A 20,333-nucleotide genomic window follows, 5' to 3' on the forward strand; every position below is an offset into this window, starting at 1 on the left:
AAAAAAGAAAATAAATAAATAAATAAATATGCTTACCCCCTCCCCTCTTAATTTGTAATAATTAATTATTGCTTTTAAAATTCTATCACTGGGCCATCTTTTCCAAAATTGGAATCACCTGGTCAAAGTTGGGTCGTTTGCCTGGTTCCTCGTTCAAACAAATTGATATCAGTCGGCTGGTGTTGCGTCCAATTCCGGGCGGGATGTTCACTCGAAGACCTTCAACGGCTATCTGCAGAAAAAAGGAAATATGAAATAAGCAACAAACAAACAAACAAACAAACATGAAATTTGTTCATCAAATTTCTCTTCTACCACAACAAAAAAGTAAAAAATACTTTCCCAAATCTTACTTTCATTCCAATCTGCATTGGTGACAAATCAGCAAACGGTACTTCTCTGGTGCACAATTCCCAAAGAATGATACCGAAACTCCACATGTCAGCTGCTTTGAAATTGATTTCATTGAAACGCTTTTGCAACGCTGAAAAACATTTCCACAATATACATGAATAAATAAATAAATAATTAATTAATTGATTAAATAACCTTCCGGTGACATCCAAGCTGGTGAGTAGAGTCGATTTTTTTCTTGGAAAGAAAATTTCGTATCAGCCATATTCAACTTGGCGCACAGATCTTCGTCGATCACCACATGATCACTGTTCAAGTAGTAACGAGCGATTGGTGGATCCAACGAGTGCAAAAATGCCATTCCTCTGGCAATGTCGATTGCAAATTTCAACGCCTGAGCGTGATCTACTACAATGCCACTTTGTTCGTGCAAAATGTTATACAACGACCCAAACGGCATATACTGGGAAACGACCACCAGATTGGGCGGCTGATTGCAACAAGTCAGCACAGGACAGACGTTGGGATGTGAAAAAATTCTAAAAAGGCCAGCCAAATCAAAATATCAAAAATATTCATAATTCATCATTTTAACCTCAAACGGGGGTATTCTTCTTGGAAATCGCGCGATTTCCGAGGCGTCACTTCACGCAAGTTCAAAATCCGTGCCACAATTTCGTTACCTTGCCAAGTGCCACGCCAAAGCTTAACAAAAAAAATTAATCAGTAAACAAACAAACACCATCCTCCAACAGAAAAAAAAACATGGAAGAGTGAAACAAGCAAGCAACGTACTTCTCCAGTGGGACCGTCAGAAATTTTGATCTGCAACTGAAGCTGGGCAATATCGACTCCAGAATAACGTGAAAGCGTAGCATCACGACTTCTCGTTTTCGTGCCCTTCCAACTCTGATCACGATACGGAAGTCGATAATTCAAATCTTGTCCACAATTGACCGCAGTTTCTAAATTCACAGTCAACAATTAATGCACACAAAGCGAACAGCTAAATTGTACAAATACGAGTCAAAGTTCACCAATTACCGCAAATGTGCTTAGCGATGTTACTTCTGCATTTGTCAACCGGCGTATCTCCGTATTTGTTGCAAATGCCCACCGACGCTCCATGACGAATCAAATCCTGAATCAAAGCGATTTAATTTAATAAACAACAACAATGCAATTTGGATAAAATAATTATTCGAATAAGCAAAAAAAACAGTTCACAAAAGCAAGAAAAAAAAAGCATTTTATACAAAACTAAAATTAAAAAAATAACTCAGTCTAATTTATAATTCAAAAAGTTTTTGAAACAAACATTTTGAAGAATTTAAAATAACTTTAAACTTACAAATAAAAGTATGAATGATCGGATAAAAAAAACAAATTATTTTTTTATCAATTGAAATTGATTATTCGGTAAATGGTGGTAAACAGAAAATTATCGAATTTGTATTTTGCACTACGAATGAAAACAGTCATGTCGGTGGAATGAAATTTGGCGAAAAGTAAATGCAAAACTTCTTATTCAATATCAAGTTTTCGTTTAATGAATGTGAATAATAAAAGCAAGTGCAGTTGCTGTGTTACTTCGGCTATTGCTTCATAACCCCAGAAACAAGCGTAATGCAACGGCGTGTTGCCATGTTCATTCACAGCGTTAACATCTGCTTTGTGGGCAAGCAACTGAAAGCAGTTTGAAAATGAAACGGCCAAGCCGAAATGGAACAAACAAACAAAATCAGCATTACTCGATGTACAATGTCACGGTGGCCATGAGCGCTTGCCAAGTGCAAAGCAGTATCGTCGCCAATGTTGGTGGCGTTGATTCGAGCTCCTCGGACCAACAGCATGTCCACAATGTTCATGTGACCGCCCTTGGCCGCCCAATGAAGCAACGAAAATCCATGGTCATCGCTGAAAACAGAAAAGAAAAAACCCCCCAAACAATTGTATTGTTTCACCTGTTGTGTCCGTTTCAAAATTTACCCAAGATTTAAATCATGTTCGACGTCATCAAGCCACACTCGCACTTGGAAGGCGTTTCCTTCGCGAACCCAACCGAACACATCTTCCAAAATTATTGGAACATTCGGTTTAGACAGTGTCAGTGTCATTTTTTCACTCAACGAGATAAAGATTTCAGTTTAAAATAACAGATAAATGCTGCAGCGACCCATCCCAATATCATTTTCCACACACGCCTTTGCAAGAAAAATGCAACATCCTACAGTAAGAATATCATGACGATTAAGTGTTTTCTTACTGTAGTACTGGGGGAAATTGTGTAAATTAATTTACAATTTGAATCTTTTCATTTATAAAATGTCCAATATTGAACCGATGTTTCGCATAAAAACTTAATTCTGATAAATAATTTTTATAGTAAAACTGTCATTACTCTGCACAATTTTTTTCAATAAAATGAAAATATATTTTAGTGAAATGTAATTTTTTTAAAAAAAAATTTTTTCTACAATTTCAAAGCGTTGCGTTGTTTGTTTTGAACAAGTTGAATTTCAAAGTGAAATGTAAAATTAACCAATGTTTGTTTAACTCTTTGAAATAGAAGCAGAGATTAGAAATTTTCAAGGAATTTTCATTCATTCACAAGAGACAAGTTCTTCTTCTTCTTCTTCTTCGTGTGCAGTAGTTTTAAGTTGATTGCTATTCAAAAATGTTGCTTACGAAGCGGCTGTTCATTTTTCCAATTGATCAAACATGCCAGCTGTTCAAATTTTCAACAAACATCAAGCTAATCGCCCATTTGAGCTTGCTAGCTAACTATAGCTATTTCTCTCTCTCTCTCTCTCTATGATAACGGCAACGAAGCGAAAAGTAGCGATTGATAAACAACACATCTTCTACACTGACTTGAATGAAAAGCTGTCACAACTTTATCTCAAACAAATTGACAACTAATATTTATATCTTTATTTTGAATAATATTTCAAATGTTTTCTTTTTTAATTAAATTTTTTCAATTCTTACCTATCCATGAATGAATAAATTAATATCTGTTGTTGTTATTCAGATGATTTTTTTTTCAAATTTTTTGTTTGCATTTAAATATCACTTTCCCATTTATTTCTTCCAGTCAAGCGTTGAAATATTTTTCAAATATTTACACACGCAATATGACCGACCACTTTTCGTTGCTTTTCAATGGAAAACAGAAAAAAACTTTAAACAGATGAGCTAGCTGCCTTTAAACGAATGGAAAAAAAAACAGAGATTATACTTTATTTTTGCAATATATGTAACGTAACCGTTGAAAAATTATATTATTTTCGGAAAAATAATAAATATCCAACAATCTCAAATTGGTGAAACTTCACGCCCACATACTTTACTTTCAATTTTATAATTGCAAACATTTTTTAATTGAAAATATTTTTTAACAATCAGTGAATAAATAATATTCGTTTTAAAATATCATTAACAACTAATTCTTTTCTATTCAATCCAATGCGTTCTTTTTCATTTGTCAATTTGTCATTTAAAAATAATTCAGCCAGATATTAAAAAAAATGTTCCACAGTGCACACAGTAAATAACATCCACCATGTTTTATTATTACTAATTGTTATTGTTCATAATTATGAACATCGATGATATATACTACACTGGACTATACCATAACTGAACAGTGTTCACATGAAAAGGTTCCTCTCTTCTGGGATCAGATTTTCTTTAAAATGAAAACATAAAAACTTTTTCTGAATCATAGGGAAAAGCTTTGAAAAATAAGAAAAAATAACGGAAAAAGGAAAACGGAATATGGATATTTATAATATATAGTGTTGGTCTTCGCAAGAGGAGCAGAATGGGTTTGGATTGGAACAATGTTTGTGACGAAACGAGTCGAAAAAGGACATAAAAGAAAAATATATGCGGACAACAGCAATGCAAATTCAGCACCTCTAAAATAAGTAGGGGAAAGGATTGAGTTGAAAAGAAAAGCCAAAAGAATATAAGATACAATATAAATGAACAATAGTAATCAGAGGGTTGTTGTTGTTGGTTTTGTTTTCACGGTGAATAAGAATAGGCGCCTTTTTTTCTTAATATCAAAATAAAACAACTAATAATCGTGTAACATAATAAAATATAATATAATAATACAACGCCTTGGGGATAATGGAATTCAGACGGTTCGAAAATAACAACAAGAAACAAGCAATCGAGTAAATTATATTATTATTATTCTCTTTTGATCAGCATGCATGATTTCCAAAAAGCTATGTCATTATTCATCTGCGTTTAGTAGTAGTAGTAGTAGTATATATATAATGTGTGCGTAGGTAGAAACAATCAAAAAAGCCAGTTGTATAATAATAACTATTATTATATAAGGTGATCAAAAAAATAGTACAAATATAAAAATGAGGAACTGCTAACAAATCAATTCATTTCAATTCAAAGAGGTTTCGTAAAATTGACCGGAAATACTCCACGCTGACCAGTAGTTTCCAGAACACCCATCAGCCAACCTTCGTCCTGAATTGATAACAACAACAACAACATTACGTGTGTAAATGAATTATAAAATTTAAAAACAATTCAACTATATTAACCTGATCTTCGGGATTTTCGTAGGGCACTACTAGAATCACTTCGCCAGCTTCGAAACTCAACTCATCCGTATCCTCAGCAGTGTACCGATGTGACGCACGCACTTTGTACAGTACATCATGGACAGTGGTCGAATTCGCCTTGACCGTTTCTCCGTTGTTCTCTTTTACATTTCCATTTTCAGTCACAGGCGTTGACTTGGAACTTTCGTCCGTTTCATTAGCGAATGGATTATTTTCATCCGAATCCCCTCTGGTGTCCTGAGAAGAATACAAAAATAAACAATTTCACACTGATCCAATTAATATTAATAATAATATTTTCATTTATTTTGATTTGTTTTTGATCACTTTCAACGTTGTTGTCTTCTTCACTGTCGGTGAATTGGCCAACAATTTGGAATCATCGCTCGTCAACGATGCAACTTCGTTGTTCACTTCAGCTGCTGGTGTTGTAGATCTATTCAACAATGAACATCGACTGTTCAAGTCGTCGGTGTGATTCAGCGAATGAGAAACTACTGAAATAAATAATATTAAATAAATTGCCAATTAAACAAACAGACAAACAAATAACATACCGTTAAATTTTGGAGTGATCATATCACGTATTTCCGTGAGCAACTAGAATAAACATCAAAAAGCAGTAGAATAATATTTGATAAGATAGATAAATTATATATATATACATATTTTTCTTTTTAATTAAAACTTACTTACCTTAGCAGAATCACAGTGGAAATTACATTCAGCCGAGAACATGGATTGCAAATTATTAACAAAAAATGTGTACCTCCTGTATAAATTGAAATGAATATCAAAAAGAATAATAAGCAAGCATTGTGTGCAATCAGCCAAAAAAAAATCACTTCCACCCACCCGTCATACAACACAGGCAACTCTTCGGAAAGCTCATTGTTGATGTCATCGTAGAGCTTTTTCGCAACAGCTAATTCTTGTTGAGCTTTTTGCACTTTCACGTCGTCCGGCTTCTTACCGTTGCCAACCACCGACTCATAGCTATGCCGTGCACTGTCGTAGTCGACCAATTTTCGACCTCGTTTGGCAATTTTCCCCTACAACCTCAAATTCGTATTGGAATATTTGTAAATTCAATTAATTAATTAATTACAAAAACCCCAAAAAGTGAATGAAGCAAAGAATAAGTATACCTTCAAATCGACAAACTGAGAACAATACGAATTCAACGGATTCAAAGCTTGATCAATCAATTTTTCACAAAATTCATCCCAGAGCAATTCAATTGACTAAACAGAAAGAAAATTGCATGAAATGAAATGAAATGAAATAAATATGAATAAAAATTTGATTAAGAAAAAAAACACTCACGTGGCTAATCGCTCGAACGTGATCAGATCCAGTCCATTCAGAATCGTACACTTCTCGAACAGCTTCATAATATCCTCGGCTAGCTTGGGCGAGAGCTAGGGAAAAAGTCAATGAAAAATAAAAATCCATAATTATACACTGTAGGGGGAAAAACAACTTTTTTTTCTTCTATTCAAAAAATACCTTTCATGCATGTAATGTAGTTGCGAAGTTCACGCTGCAAACGCTCGGCATTTTTCTACAAAAAAAGGGATTCACATTCTCATTATTATAAACATTCACAAGCAACTCGCAATGCAGTAGAGAATTTAATTTAAAAAATTACAATCAATCGATCGATCGATTTTCGCGAGTGAAAAAGAAGCAATTTAATAAATCAAGTTCTCATCAATTTAATATTACAAAACACAATATACTGCCCCCGTCAAAGGTTTACCAAAAAAAGAAATAATTTAGTTCCTTTTCATGGGGTTTCCCAATTTTAAAATTTAATCACATTCACCAGTTTGGTTTGGGGCATTTCGTTGGATCAATTTTGCAAATTCACTAAGCGAAAATGAAATTTACATTATCGCACATTACGTTTGCTGCTGCTTTACAAAAAACAAACATCCCGCATAAATTGTAACAAATCAAATCTAATCTAATCTAATCTAACTTTTCTTCTCCATTGAAACAGAATATGAATGTATTTTTTTCACAGATAACTTCATTAAAAAGAAAAAAGCTGTTCCACCCCAATTCTCGTCATGCAGTTTTCATGATAAACACATCAAACAGTGTCAAATGATGCGAAACTATTATTGCAACACAGCCAGGTTAAATTGCAATCAACAACAATGATATATGATAATATTAGAATATTACTGTAGTAATATGATCAATTTCAACAATTTGATAGAATAACCATCTCTGACACTGGTATGTTTGTTGTCTTTGTAACAAGTCGCAACTGTATTTTATTGCTACTTTGCATAAAAAGACCATCTCTAATTTAGGATTCATTCTGAAACAATCAGCTTTTACAACTGTTGCCAACGATTCGAATCCAACACTAATTTTTTTCAGATATTCAATTCAGCTTTATTAAAAACTAAATGTTTTTTCCTGCCTACTTTTTTTTGATGCATTGGCACATTATCACCCCAGAAAATCTTTCGCATTTTCACCACACTTCTCTTTATCATTTATATGATCAGAAAAATCTTTTACTAACACAAAACCAACAACAACGTAAAAAATATAATACCAGTAATAAATATCATCTTATTTTTCACTTTGATGAAACACAAAAATCAAAAAAAGCTATTAAAACCAGATTGTAGAACAAAAATGCACCAAACATATCACTAGTTTGCTGCAGTGCTAAGCCGACATACGCAGCTTGGTATTACGGTTAATTTGAATTTTTCTTTCATCTCGCATTTCACGAATTTACAATAAATAAATACATGTTGCATAATTTAAAAATTCAAAAAATTTTATCATGGACTTTGTTGTTAAAATGAAACAATATTAAACACATACTTCAATTTTTATGATTGAATAAAAAATTTACAAAGAAAAAAATGGAACATTAATTCTCATCAATAATAAGAAGCTTCATTGAAATTTTCAAACAATTTCATGAACAAAAGATGTTTCACGTTTAAATAAACATTATTGAAAAGGCTAATTAATTACATTTCACACATTCAAAATCGATCAGAAGAAGCAAAAAAAAAGAAGAAACATTATTGAAAACGAAGTCAAAAATATATTATCCTCCAAAATCAATAACATTCAAATTGAATAGAATAGAATTACAAAGATATGAAAAAAATTATCAGCTTCATTATCACTTTGGATTAACAAAGAGTTGGTTATTTTTGCTGTTTTGGTTGTGATTTTTTGTGATGATAAATAAATTATACTGACAAAAATATTCACGCAAATTGTTCATCACGCAAATCATGCCTCTCTACTGAGTGTATTGGAACTGGCTTATTTTTCAAGCGGCGGTATGTCAATTTGACGGATTTGTTTCCGAAACGAACACGTGGCATTTGCTCATCTTTTGTCATAATTTTGATAACCTGACCAATCACGACCACCAATGATCAAAATTTGGCCAAACAACAACAACAACAATAATTATGATTATGATAATACAAAATATTGGGAGAAAAAAAAATTAAAATTCACAAAGATCAACGAAATATAAAAAACTACGGAAATGTAACAAAAATGCATGGACTTCGAGGTGGACAACTACTACTAACCAGAAATTGAATGTAGAACAGAAACCAGTCGAAAGTAGTGAAAAGAATGTCAATCATCCGCTGCCAAGTGCAGCAGCCGAAACTGCTGGGTTAATACAGTCATTCAAAACATGTGCAACAATCAAATACCGCAGCAAATTCTACATTTACAAAACTGATTAATCAAAATTCGACTTAGCAATTTTCGAATACTGATTTACTTTTGGAAAATCTCAATTTTTGATTCATTAATAATTGATTAATAAAAAGAAAATATATTAATATTCAGTGATTATTTTACCTGTTGTTTGAAAAAATTGCTTGCATTTTCATCGAACGTTTCGTCCACCGTACGATCCGCCTTGCCGAAACTTTCCAACAGCTATTGAATTATACAAGCAGAATTAGAATAATTAATTTAAAAGGCCAAAAAATAATTTCAAACAACAACATTAGCAGAAGTTCGTTTTCTCAACGAGCTCTTACTTTCTCCTTGGCTCGGACAGTCTCTTTGCGAATATTTTTGAACAAATTTTCCGCCATCTTGCCAACAAATGGACGGCTGAAAGTGAAAATTGGACACTTTTAATTCAAACTCTATATATATACGCTACAAAACCGGCAGTCGCGATTTAAAACAGGCCGCAAACGGCGACAACAACCAACAACCCTATCACCGCTCTGATCGAACGAAAACAACAAAGCAGCACTTAATTGACCGACAAATTAAACGTCCACAAATTTGATAGAAACAAATGCACGATACAAGCTCGCCAACGTACGCGTACAAACAAACGATGGAGGAAGAAAAAAAGAAGCAACCAAGCAAGCATGCAAAAATCATACACATGCCAAACTGGCGGTGGGTTGTGGCTTTTTTCTCGACGTGATTTATTGAAATGGTTAAAGTTAACACGCCAGTCGATGAGCAGAACACACTTGTGCAGGCTGTTCAACTCGACTGCACAGTTACAAATTACTCATCCACGCACGTCAACTGTACAAACCCGAAGCGTCATCTCGACCAGTTCGCAACATTACAGTAAACAACAATTTGATAGTCAAGTTAGTTATCCCAATTTTCTGTTTCATTGCAATTATTTCAAATTATGTGAAACTATTTTGATGGTGTTTTTCTTTAAATTCATATCGGAATATCTCTAATTTATTTTCATTTTAATGATTTTACAAAAAAAACATTACTTTGCAACAGATTTGAAAATCAGAATACAACAAATTGATGAACAGAAACACTTTTTTAAAAATAATCAACATTTTTGTTTTGTTAAATAAGATAATAAAAAATGGTGTTTTCTTTAATAAAATTCTTCCAATGTGTCGCTGCGACATTGGAAATTAAAGTTTTCAAGAAAACATCAATCATTGGAAAAAAGATGAATCAAAAACAGCACTGATCGAATTTTATTGTATTGAATTCTTTCTTTGAACTGATGAAAATTCAGATACGATTCATTCATTCAATATTTGGATTTGCATTTACAATCACAGGGAATTTCCCTCAGAAAAAGTGCAATGATTCACTTTGATCAAACAACAACAATTGTTCGACTGTTTTTGTGTTTCAAAATTGCACAACAATACTGGAATTTGTAGAAAATTATTAATTCGACACAAAAAGTTTATCAACGTAAAAAAGCAAAATTTCCACCATTATTTATGGATGGATAATTTTTTACCAACGTCGCACTGCTTGAGTTATTTCATCGAGTAGACGCATCAGTTGAGGTTTTTGTAAAGTATAATAAAATTCTTCAAAAGGGTGCAGACCTAAAAAGAAAAAAAACAAAACAAAACAGTTGCACAATTATACAACAAGTAATTTATATGAAATATTCAAATGTATTAGAATTTTTTTCAAACCGTATAACATTCGACCAAGTGCAGCAGTAGTGGACGTCGGATTGGTGAAATCAGTTTTTCCCAACCATTTCCTAGGATCACCGCTTGAATAAATAAGAAAAACATTATCAATCTAAAAAATAATATAAAAATTCATATTTTATTCAATTGAAATATGAAACGGTCGAAGCATGGACCTCGACAAATTGACCACCGTATTCGAGATTTGATCTGGCGATATTTTTCAGCACCATTTCGTCAGACAATTGGAAAACATTTTTACAAAACACATTCACATAATGTCTAAACTGCATTTTCATTATCAAATCAGTAAGAGGAAATTAAGGAATTAAAATTACTGTTGGAACAAAGTTTCCGAGAGGAAACTTATTTTCTCGGACAATGTATAAAACTTTCCATATTCTGTACATTGTAAATAAATCCACTGACGACCTTAAAATGAAAATCAAGAAAAGAAATTAATTTGAAAAATTTTCCCCATCTACCATCTTCCAAAATATTCAAATTAGACCAATTTGTTTCTTTGAATTGATCGGCAATTTCACCTCCGGTCGACCAGAGACATTTCGTCTTCACCAATGTCGATAGACGCTGCAACGGCGATGACAGTTGATCGTTTGTCATCGTTGTGCAGATGCGTTGAATTAGCTGAAATGATAATTTAATTTTGCCATAATTGAAAAATTGCAAAAAGAAAACCAACTTCAGCATCGTCGTAAATGATGTGGTCGTCGACAAACAAAGCCTCCACCAGTTGTTGAAAAAGGGCATACTTTTCTGGCAGTTTTTTCGTGCAAAATCTACAGTATGATTGTAATGGACATTTAAACGAATTGAAACAAAAAAAAAATAAAAACAAGCCATCCCACTTGAAGTGAAATTTTATCCGTGGGAAATTTCGTTCTTCGAACAAAAGAGACAATTGCGCGAACGAGTCTCGCAAAGCTCGGGCACAGTTGGGTCGGATGTTGTCGAGCCGTTCGAAAATACCGTCTACGAGACGGCCAAATCCGAGAGTAGTTTCCAAGGGTGCGCCGCTGGCAATGGCGCCGTCGCACAGATGCGGATATTTCAGACGAAACCAAATTGCCAAATTGCCCCCATGGGCAGTGCCGACGACCACCGTTTTACCGCTATCCGGATATTTGGAACGCAAACTGTGCACCAAATGTGCCAAATCTGCCAGCACCTCTTCAACGGACAAGTATTTCAAATTGTCCACCGATGCCGATCTGAACACAATCTATCCGAATGGCAACTTCAATTTTTGCCTTTGAAAACAGTTTTCAAATTACCCGGTTGGCTTGTTAATGCCGAAAAATCTGGGAACAAACGTCACAACAACCGCGTTCAGTTGTTTCGAAATTTCTGACAATAATCCTAGAAATTTTCCACAACATGAATTATATAGTTTGATTTTTGCGTTTTTTTTCGTTCGAACGTTCAACGTCATCAATTTACCAGCAGAATAAGTGCAACTCGGTACTGATGGAGAATCACGACTTTGAATATAAACAACCACTGCCCCGCCCTTTTGATGATGCAAATCACAAACTGTGGACGACTGCGAAGAAAATTGAATTGAAAAATTTGAAAAACTAAAAAAAAAATTCTTACCTGATTCCAAGTTTGGTTTATTGTAGAATCGAAGTGAGACAATCGTTGCAACAGAACAAACTGAAAAGTTCCCTTTGAAATTGAATTATTATTATTCATATTCGACAACAGAGTCTCAACTGTTGAAACGCTCGTGATTTTCCAATTGAACAGTTGTAAAACAACAATCCAAAATTTGATGTTCAACATTTTCCGAACAACAAAACCAAAAAAAAATCTCAACATTTCAACAGTCATACTGTATTTACTCATTTGTCGCCGTTTTTATCTTGGATCATTTTTCAATCATCATTATCTTCTCTGTTTGCGCAGAACAATTGTTGCTTCACTGAACTGATAATACCAAAATCAAATAAATAAGAAACAGAATTGATTTTATGGACAAAACTCAGTTGCCAGTAATAATAAATATTGCCGACACCAAATTTCAGACAATTTTCAAAAAAAGAAAAAGAAAACAAATAACAGTCATTTATCAAATGTGAAATAATTGATCGACAATATTCAACAACTTTTTCTGAACTGCTTCGTAAGCGACAAACAGAGCACCGCTGGCGATCGACGTGCGCACCAGAGCAGGTGCCAGGCCTGCGTACAGACCACGGATGCCTTCAACAACAAGCGAAAGTGAAATAATTAATTGTCAATGAAAAAAAATATGGATATATATTCGATCAAACTCACCTGAAGTTTGCAATATTGTTAAGAACATCCTGTAAAACGAGCCATGGCCTTGGACTTGGATTTTCGATTTGATCACATCTGCCGGAAAAATGGACAACCAAAATGCGATGCCAGCTAAACCGCCGCATACGCAAGTTCTCATCACGCCTGAGATGTATTTATTTATTTGTTCGTTTATTTGTAAAAACTGAAATTCTATTCACAATACCGAGATTGTTTTTGTCACCATTTTCAGGAGTGAGCATGTGTCGACTGGCTTCGTAAGCGCCGAAGAAGAAGAAATAACCAGGAATTTCACGAATCAACGTCGGCGACAAACCTTTGAATAATCCAACAAAACCTTCTTGTCTGACAATCTGCCTGGTCAGCAGTGTCGGTCCTCTGTAAATTGCAACAAAGAATCAATTACGAACACAATCACTCATTATTATTATTATTATTGCTTACATGCTTGTCATTCGGCTTCCGTCGACATGGCCGGACGTTTCACGCATCGCCTGCAGACGACATTTCACCAATTCGGTGGGGCAGAGAACCAGAGAAGCGAATACCGCTGCCAGTGAACCGGCGCAGGCATTTTCCAAAGGGTTCAATTGACCACGTTCGGATTTGTCGACCACAGCGGCCACCGCCTTCTGGCAGGCACCGTACGCGGCGAACAGAACCGAATTTTCCGCCACGTTCGCCACCAACGCCGGCACTGTACCTGCGAATCAAAAACTCGAAAAACGATCAAAACTCCAATTCGACAAACCAACCGGCGTAAAGGCCTCGCAGTTGATCCTGTCGGAACGTTTTCAACAGACAACCGACACTGCTTCGGTACAAATTCGGATAGCTCTGCATTTTAACTTTTACCGTATCCAACGGTTGCCCCGAGTAGACCGCTGCGATGCCACCTGCGCATCAGATTTTTTAAAATATTTCAAACCAACTGTTTCAACAACTTCAACTCCGCATACCGGCAGTGCCGGCCAAGAAATCGACCAAGCCGTCGACGACGTGCCTGAAGCCGACCGATTTCGGTTGCAAATCGCGCAAAATTTCCACCTCAACACCACTTTCCGATCCCATGGACAACAACAACAAACAGCAAAGAACAAGAAAAATAAATAATTGATATATTTACAAAAAAAAACAACGCAGAAAATAATGAACACAATATGCGATCTCATCGCTGGCATGAAAACAACAACAGAAACACAGCAAAATTTATTTGCATGAGATAGTTTTTACTTGTAGATATTTAATTCAAAAAAAACACATCATCAACAAATTAACTGTTTGTTCAAAATTTCATAAGCTATGCAAAGACGAAAATTCGCCATATGACTCTAAAATGATAAATAAAATTCCAATTTCAACAAATATTTTAAAGTGCTTTTTTTTTACTTGATTGAATGATAGCTCAGCATCACGTGACAAATAATCTGCAAATTTACATACGAAAACTCCACAATCGTTAAAATTACCCTGTCTAGGTACACCCTGTGAATGGAAAGGCAAATTTTAAAAAGGAAAATGTTCAGTTTGTTTGGAAAATTTAAAATCTTACCTCTGCATTGGAAAAGGTCCACTGATCTATGTGCAAATCGTGGCCTTTTGCTTTACTTTCTTGGCAGAGATATTCTCTACAAATCCAAATACAGTAGAAGATGTGTTGAAATGGTATAAAATCAATAAAAAATACCACTCACTTAAGTGAACGAAGCAACGTTGCATTGCTACCACCGAGAGAATCGTAATGAAGAACCGTTTTTTTACGAAAATCTATCGTCTAAACAAAATTTAAATAAAATTTATTCATTCATCACTGTGGTAGTGTAAAAATAAAAAAAAAAAAAGATGCCATACGGCAAGAGTCCAATGAGCTGAACTGTGAACTGGAATGAACAAAAAATCATGATTGAATATGTTCACGTTTCGGGTCCACCGTTTCACACCGTCGAAGCCACTTCGACTCAATTTCAGGCAAAAAAACGAATTGAAAACGTAAACTGTAGGTAATGAACAATTTTTCTTGCTTCTTTCAACGATCAAATTGAAATAGAAATTTATCACCTTACAATAACAGCAATTATTCAAATAATAATAATAAAATCTGTAAAACTGACTTCATCATTCAGCCAATTACCACCAGCCAAAGTTTTCAAATCGTTCGGCCGAATATCAATACCAAATCCAGAAGATAAAATTTTATCACTGTTTTTCTCTTGCCACGCTTTTTTCACCACTTGAGCCTCTTCTGCTGTTAATTCTAATCAAAAATACCACTTTGAATAATTGAAATTGAAATATCCAAAAGAAAAAACAACAACCACAACCTCGATATTCATACGCTTTAATGCTGAGAACTTGGAACCTTGGGAAAGGACGCGCAGTGAAACTTCCTATTGAACCATTGCTGACAGTTTTCTAATCATAATAAATAATCTATGCAGCTCAATTAAAAATAACAAACAAATCATCTCACCAGAGTATCATGGCGTTTGAATAAATTTGCAAAAATTCTGGATAAGTCATTCCGTAGTTCTCCAATTTTTGACGAAAACGTATTCGGTCTAAAACAATAAAAAACACATCATTTTCATTTCTGTATTATGTAAAAATTTCCATTCACTATTTTTCATTAACAAATACAAATATTATCAACGAACACGTTGAATTACAATAATAAAGAAAAACTAATAATTTCAACAACATTCGTACAGTGTATCGTTGAAGAGTGACATGAGCCGGCCTGTGGATTTTTCCGGTGGAAAGTCAAAATTGGAAAGTGCATCCCCATTGGAAGCCCCTTTGAGCAAACTTTTTTCATTCTGATTTGGTTCTTTTGTAATTTCCGGCTCCGATGATTCTTCGCAGGAAAAGTATTGGCTTTCTTCATTCACTCTGAAATATTTATTATTAATAAATATTCACAATTCACCCATACCATTATTATTACTTTGCCGATTCTGGTGAAACAGATTCGCCTGAATTGACATTATCGTGAAATTCTTCGATCTGACCGTCGCACACAGGCTGAAAATTATTCACCTCACCGGTCGATTAATCACATTTAAAATTATAAACTTATCTCCTACCGGTAGCTCTTCAGTTTTAACATACATCTCAAAATCATCTTCATCATCGGACTAAACAAAATCAGACTGATAAAAAGTAAAAAAAAATAGAAAATCATAATAAATACCCTGTCTTCAAGTGCTGAAAATGAAGTATCAACAATTTTCGATGCGCAGTTATTTTTCGGTGCAAAACGGGGCGACAAATTAACTTTACTCGATGAATATGAAAATTCACCTAAATTGAAAACAATACATTCATTCACACTTTCTCCTTCCAACGTTGCAACAACGGCCGAAACTCTTTAAACTCATGTTTAGAATAAAATTTTATTCAAATTAAACATTTCAAAAGTCACAGTCAAAAATTAAAGCAAAACCATATTATTAAATAATTAACTTATTAAATTCAGAATTAAATCACTCCAATGTTACGGAGAAAAGCAAAAAATGAAAACAAAAAAAATCATATCATGAATCAGCTCATAATTCAGTAATTAAATATTATTTTTAATTAATGTTTATCAAAATATATCACTTTTTTGAAACAACTAACTGAAGTGTTGATAACAAATATTAATAAATACAATCAACCAAAAATTAATACAGTACGAACATGGAGTAGTTTATATTTGAAAATAAAATCAACAACAACAAAACTAAAACTTCAATTCTATCAATATAAGTTTTTCAAAAAGCAAATTATTCATTTTAATAACTCATGCAAATTTTCAATATACATAAAAATGCAAAATAAAACTTGATTGTCAGACAGTATCTACAAAATAAATGCTTACTCCACTTCTAGGAGAAATTGCACAAATCCGATGCATTTAAATTTAAATTTAACCGCTCGAAAAATATCATACAACAGTAATGAAAATTTTTTAAATCAAATAAAACTGCTTTCGAGAAGTTTTCAAGGCAAAAAATAGGTCAGAGATAATAGCATGACAAAAATGTTAAAATGAATAACTGAAATATATGAGCCTATTTATTCTTATACTACAAAATTATTTTAAAATAATAAAATGATCAAAATTCGTAAAATAATGAAAAGTTTTACCTTCGCCAACGTTGCTGCATTTTGAATAATTTAAAAAGGATTCTTTGGTATTGTTGAACTTTTCGTACTCAGTTCTGACAGAACTTTGAAAAGAACTGTTCAAAAAAGAGTCATCTGTATTTTCTTCTTCACAAGTTGAAGAATATTCGTCCCGAAAACTGGGTGCAGAATTTGAAGAATTATGAGTAATTCCAGAATTAACAATTAAAGATTGATTCAAATTTGTCACTGAACGCTGTCTTTCTGACAACGCTGTTCCTGAAGTATTTATTTGTGGGGATGCCACATTTTTATCTTTCAAAATTCCAATCTTTCCTAGTAGCCACATTTTACTCTCATTAAAATAATACCATACATTTTCATTCGCTTTAGCGTATAATTCATTCTGGGTCTTTTTACGTTTACACACAGTATCTTCAACAGCAAAGCTATAATATTTTAATTACAAAATAAAACAGAAATCAGAAGCTCAATGCAATTAATAAACATACGTGTTCAAACTATTAAAAGCTTAATCAACAACTCCACATCTGTTTAATTTTGTTAAAATAAATACATTTACCATAATTTAAAATTTCTGAGAAAGATTCACAAACAATACTTCCTAAATTATAAATAACACACAGCTTCGCCACAAATAAATAACAAAACAAAATCATGAAATTTTAAAAAAGTACTTTCAATTTCTTAATATAAAAAATTAATAAATTATAAATGCCCTTCCGAAGAAATTCACATCATCAAGACAACTATTAAAAAGCTATCTGAATACACAATAGAATACACGCAAGATGAAAAATTCGTATTTACCTATTAAAACCGTTTTTTCGCTTTCTTGAATTTGAAGTGTAGAGAAAATTCATGAAAAGTACTACTGCCAGAGCAGAAGTAGTAACAACATGAGAGAGTGGGAAACTTTGATCTACAGAAAGATACGATACAAAAGTTATGCTTATGAATCAAAAGTTACCAAAAATAATGTATAGTCAAATGACGCGGTTCCGAAATTGAGCTACAGTAAAATAAAATTTGTCAAAAATGTTTCAAGTAAGAAATTAATTGTAAAGAAAAAACAATAAAATTTTATACATTTACTTTGGGAAAATTATTTTTAAATTATAGCATTTCAAAATACTGTAAAATTAGTGAATTAATAAATTAAACTAAGTACTATTTTTAACATTTGAACAAAACAATTTTATTTCTAAATAAATTTCTGAAACTGGTGAGTTAAATCTACAAAATTAAAAATCCTCATTAAAAACGGCAGAGAAATTTAACATTTGAAAATTATTAAAGAATTAAAATGTTTGTTTAAATACGCTGTTATAATATGTAGTGCAGTTTGCTTTAGCTTTAGTAAAACGAGTATTGGAAGTATAGAAATTGTGATCAAATAGAAATTTCAATTCTTCACCGCAATATGAAGAAAAAGCATAATAATTTGCAGCTGTTTAAAACTGAAGAATTATAATAAAAACTTGTTGTTCTACATATCCGTAACCTTCTTTAGTCTACTCATGGGGTCTGTTTTCAGTATCTACTGATGGGCTAATTCAATATAATACAACAGTAAGCATAGGACTAATTCAATATAACTCAACAACTTGTGATGCATTTGCCAGTATAATTACCTAAATAGCTTGGTTTGAAATTGATTATCGTAATGATAAGCTAAATTGAAAATTCGTCAAATTACAGTTTAATATTACATAAATGTGTTGATGAATGTAGAAATTTTATTCTGAGTTTTGTGCAACAACGTTAGAACGTTAAGAAATGAAAAAGACATTGTGCAAATGCAATGAAAAATTATTATTTATAATTGTTTTTTTATTAAACTATTTTCATGAACAGTTTCTGCAATATTACAGCATTTAAATTATAGGTAGCCTCATGTTAACAAAAATTTAAAATTTATTATATATAATAACTTGATTTTCATTTTTACTGTGTATATTGTTTTGTTAAGGAAACATTGATTCTTTATAAATGACAACAATATACAATATGCAAGAAATTTTATAATTTATCAACTTGAAATCTAAACATGATATGATGAATAAAACTGCAGTGCTTTAAATCATTATCATTTTCACATTTTATTAATATAAATACTTGCCTAAAACACATGATTTTTATATAGGGAAAATTCAATTATTAACGTACCCATCACAGTACATGTTAGCAATCTGTACAGTTTAATTGAAAAAATTTACTTTTAACAAACAAAATGCAATTTGTTTCTACTTCATTTTCACGAAACTTTTAAACAGCTGATAACAATGCTTTTCAATTACAGTAATACTTGTTACCATTTTACAGCAAAGATGTGAAAAAGCTCTTTTACCAAATATCATTTATAATATTTTTAGAGAATATGTCTAATTAGAATTATTGTATTTTATTAAATAATAAATTATTTTACACGCGTTGTGATGCGATGTGCTACAGCCATGCTTGAAAAACAGCTGATTAATCATTACTTCCTGGTGTAATGATTCAATGTATGAGTTGTCATCTTAATTGTTCTGTTATGGTTATGTAGAATATATTTGTGATTTTGAATTCTACAAGTGGTTTTTTTATTCTGTTAGATTTTTCCCACTGTGAACAGTTTGTAACTATATCTTTTACAAATATGTAATCGTTGAGAGTATTTTAAAAGCAGCTCATTGGATTTCATTGTATTCTGTCATAGTTTTAAACAATAAGTAAATTAGCAGCTGTATATTATCTTATGGTAATAAAAAAATACTCTTGTATACTTGAGCAATCCACAGCTTTGGAATTAAAGTTCAGAAGAGAAAATAATGAAATTGGGATATGGTACAGCAGTTTTTATTTTTTTTCAGTATATATTCCACGCTGATGTTCCAATTAACAACGTAAAAGCAGTGGCTTTTATTTTTACATAATATGACACATCAATTATTGTCAGTTATGTTTTACTTGTTCATTATCCTGAATGTTGTTATTATCAAAATGTGGACAGATAGGAAATTGCACCTGTTCTGTTAACCGTAGATGAGAAAAAATCTTATGAAAACTAAAAAGCAAATAAACACAAGGATTACGAAATCAATACTACAACTGCGTGGGTGAAGTTGTAATATTGTTCATGATGTTTACTTGTATTTTTGGTTTATTCATTGAAATTGAAAAAGAAACAGGTTAAATAAATAAAATGTGATGTTTCTTTTCTTCATTACTTTCTATGCACGCAATAATTCAGAAAATCAATTTCACCTAATTTTTGTTTTCCACCTACTGTAAGCTATTTATTATTGCAACAATGTTTTTGCGGTGAGTATGCAATGATGTTGATTTGAATTTTGCAATTTTGCAGTACATTTATTCAAGTAAGCTTTTCCAAAACATAAATTTTTTAATTTTAATGCTTTTCTGTGAATGTCAAAATTTTCAAGAATTGCTTTTCAGGTTGCAACAGTTTTCATATTGTTTTTGCCATTTTTACATTGCTGATCATGTGCTGTAATGT

At 32.6% G+C, this 20,333-nt stretch overlaps 6 protein-coding genes across 6 annotated transcripts; all 6 read right to left on the minus strand.

Annotated features, from left to right (window-relative positions):
- Positions 1–85: 85 nt before the first annotated feature.
- Tsp_07224 (integrin-linked protein kinase) lies at positions 86–2,471 on the minus strand. Its single transcript, XM_003381502.1, has 8 exons — positions 2,344–2,471; positions 2,088–2,271; positions 1,945–2,040; positions 1,399–1,495; positions 1,150–1,319; positions 664–817; positions 354–484; positions 86–232 (listed from the first exon to the last, which is right to left on the minus strand). Exons 1-8 carry the CDS (start codon positions 2,469–2,471, stop codon positions 86–88), a joined length of 1,107 nt encoding a protein of 368 aa, XP_003381550.1.
- Positions 2,472–4,773: 2,302 nt separating this feature from the next.
- Positions 4,774–8,341, minus strand: Tsp_07223 (amphiphysin). Its single transcript, XM_003381503.1, has 11 exons — positions 8,208–8,341; positions 7,146–7,332; positions 6,462–6,516; positions 6,279–6,373; positions 6,101–6,196; positions 5,808–6,004; positions 5,649–5,724; positions 5,510–5,552; positions 5,280–5,449; positions 4,932–5,189; positions 4,774–4,854 (listed from the first exon to the last, which is right to left on the minus strand). Exons 1-11 carry the CDS (start codon positions 8,339–8,341, stop codon positions 4,774–4,776), a joined length of 1,392 nt encoding a protein of 463 aa, XP_003381551.1.
- A 251-nt stretch (positions 8,342–8,592) lies between these two features.
- On the minus strand, positions 8,593–9,556 carry Tsp_07222 (protein UPS1). Its single transcript, XM_003381504.1, has 6 exons — positions 9,526–9,556; positions 9,365–9,479; positions 9,128–9,227; positions 8,970–9,080; positions 8,820–8,900; positions 8,593–8,679 (listed from the first exon to the last, which is right to left on the minus strand). The coding sequence occupies exons 1-6, from the start codon at positions 9,554–9,556 to the stop codon at positions 8,593–8,595; spliced, it is 525 nt and encodes a 174-aa protein (XP_003381552.1).
- Positions 9,557–10,211: 655 nt separating this feature from the next.
- Tsp_07221 (serine carboxypeptidase S28 family protein) lies at positions 10,212–12,241 on the minus strand. The gene is made up of 10 exons (XM_003381505.1): positions 12,017–12,241; positions 11,861–11,963; positions 11,695–11,779; positions 11,257–11,631; positions 11,103–11,199; positions 10,885–11,047; positions 10,738–10,831; positions 10,576–10,681; positions 10,400–10,511; positions 10,212–10,306 (listed from the first exon to the last, which is right to left on the minus strand). Exons 1-10 carry the CDS (start codon positions 12,239–12,241, stop codon positions 10,212–10,214), a joined length of 1,455 nt encoding a protein of 484 aa, XP_003381553.1.
- Positions 12,242–12,297: 56 nt separating this feature from the next.
- On the minus strand, positions 12,298–13,774 carry Tsp_07220 (protein UPS1). The gene is made up of 7 exons (XM_003381506.1): positions 13,663–13,774; positions 13,459–13,599; positions 13,148–13,406; positions 12,909–13,081; positions 12,701–12,847; positions 12,529–12,625; positions 12,298–12,349 (listed from the first exon to the last, which is right to left on the minus strand). The coding sequence occupies exons 1-7, from the start codon at positions 13,772–13,774 to the stop codon at positions 12,298–12,300; spliced, it is 981 nt and encodes a 326-aa protein (XP_003381554.1).
- Positions 13,775–13,968: 194 nt separating this feature from the next.
- Tsp_07219 (putative sentrin-specific protease 1) lies at positions 13,969–19,289 on the minus strand. Its single transcript, XM_003381507.1, has 17 exons — positions 19,260–19,289; positions 18,466–18,505; positions 17,642–17,753; positions 17,034–17,259; positions 16,832–16,845; positions 15,894–16,068; positions 15,787–15,837; positions 15,648–15,724; positions 15,410–15,592; positions 15,174–15,261; positions 15,019–15,115; positions 14,811–14,957; positions 14,555–14,697; positions 14,398–14,477; positions 14,256–14,331; positions 14,093–14,188; positions 13,969–14,034 (listed from the first exon to the last, which is right to left on the minus strand). The coding sequence occupies exons 1-17, from the start codon at positions 19,287–19,289 to the stop codon at positions 13,969–13,971; spliced, it is 1,701 nt and encodes a 566-aa protein (XP_003381555.1).
- Positions 19,290–20,333: the final 1,044 nt, after the last annotated feature.

This window comes from Trichinella spiralis, assembly GCF_000181795.1.
Source record: "Trichinella spiralis strain ISS 195 chromosome Unknown Scfld1, whole genome shotgun sequence".
Lineage (NCBI taxonomy): Eukaryota > Metazoa > Nematoda > Enoplea > Trichinellida > Trichinellidae > Trichinella > Trichinella spiralis.

What these genes read in the sequence shown, in the direction of transcription:
- Tsp_07224 (XM_003381502.1), bottom strand. Translation starts at nt 2,471, where the DNA reads ATGACACTGACACTGTCTAAACCGAATGTTCCAATAATTTTGGAAGAT. An exon ending in CGCTCGTTACTACTTGAACA is followed by an intron (nt 485 to 663) that starts GTGATCATGTGG and finishes AATGTTTTTCAG; the next exon opens with CGTTGCAAAAGCGTTTCAAT. An exon ending in CAATGCAGATTGGAATGAAA is followed by an intron (nt 233 to 353) that starts GTAAGATTTGGG and finishes TTTTTTCTGCAG; the next exon opens with ATAGCCGTTGAAGGTCTTCG.
- Tsp_07223 (XM_003381503.1), bottom strand. Translation starts at nt 8,341, where the DNA reads ATGACAAAAGATGAGCAAATGCCACGTGTTCGTTTCGGAAACAAATCC. An exon ending in CTACATTACATGCATGAAAG is followed by an intron (nt 6,374 to 6,461) that starts GTATTTTTTGAA and finishes CTTTTTCCCTAG; the next exon opens with CTCTCGCCCAAGCTAGCCGA. An exon ending in GATCACTCCAAAATTTAACG is followed by an intron (nt 5,450 to 5,509) that starts GTATGTTATTTG and finishes TATTTATTTCAG; the next exon opens with TAGTTTCTCATTCGCTGAAT.
- Tsp_07222 (XM_003381504.1), bottom strand. Translation starts at nt 9,556, where the DNA reads ATGTTGCGAACTGGTCGAGATGACGCTTCGG. An exon ending in TGGTCGAGATGACGCTTCGG is followed by an intron (nt 9,480 to 9,525) that starts GTTTGTACAGTT and finishes GTAACTGTGCAG; the next exon opens with TCGAGTTGAACAGCCTGCAC. An exon ending in GAAAACGAACTTCTGCTAAT is followed by an intron (nt 8,901 to 8,969) that starts GTTGTTGTTTGA and finishes ATAATTCAATAG; the next exon opens with CTGTTGGAAAGTTTCGGCAA.
- Tsp_07221 (XM_003381505.1), bottom strand. Translation starts at nt 12,241, where the DNA reads ATGTTGAGATTTTTTTTTGGTTTTGTTGTTCGGAAAATGTTGAACATC. An exon ending in TAAACCAAACTTGGAATCAG is followed by an intron (nt 11,964 to 12,016) that starts GTAAGAATTTTT and finishes TTTTCTTCGCAG; the next exon opens with TCGTCCACAGTTTGTGATTT. An exon ending in GGCATTAACAAGCCAACCGG is followed by an intron (nt 11,632 to 11,694) that starts GTAATTTGAAAA and finishes GATTGTGTTCAG; the next exon opens with ATCGGCATCGGTGGACAATT.
- Tsp_07220 (XM_003381506.1), bottom strand. Translation starts at nt 13,774, where the DNA reads ATGGGATCGGAAAGTGGTGTTGAGGTGGAAATTTTGCGCGATTTGCAA. An exon ending in TTTCTTGGCCGGCACTGCCG is followed by an intron (nt 13,600 to 13,662) that starts GTATGCGGAGTT and finishes TCTGATGCGCAG; the next exon opens with GTGGCATCGCAGCGGTCTAC. An exon ending in AACAATATTGCAAACTTCAG is followed by an intron (nt 12,626 to 12,700) that starts GTGAGTTTGATC and finishes TTGTTGTTGAAG; the next exon opens with GCATCCGTGGTCTGTACGCA.
- Tsp_07219 (XM_003381507.1), bottom strand. Translation starts at nt 19,289, where the DNA reads ATGGCTGTAGCACATCGCATCACAACGCGT. An exon ending in CACATCGCATCACAACGCGT is followed by an intron (nt 18,506 to 19,259) that starts GTAAAATAATTT and finishes TTTTCAATTTAG; the next exon opens with CTTATCATTACGATAATCAA. An exon ending in CAGCTCATTGGACTCTTGCC is followed by an intron (nt 14,478 to 14,554) that starts GTATGGCATCTT and finishes AATTTTGTTTAG; the next exon opens with ACGATAGATTTTCGTAAAAA.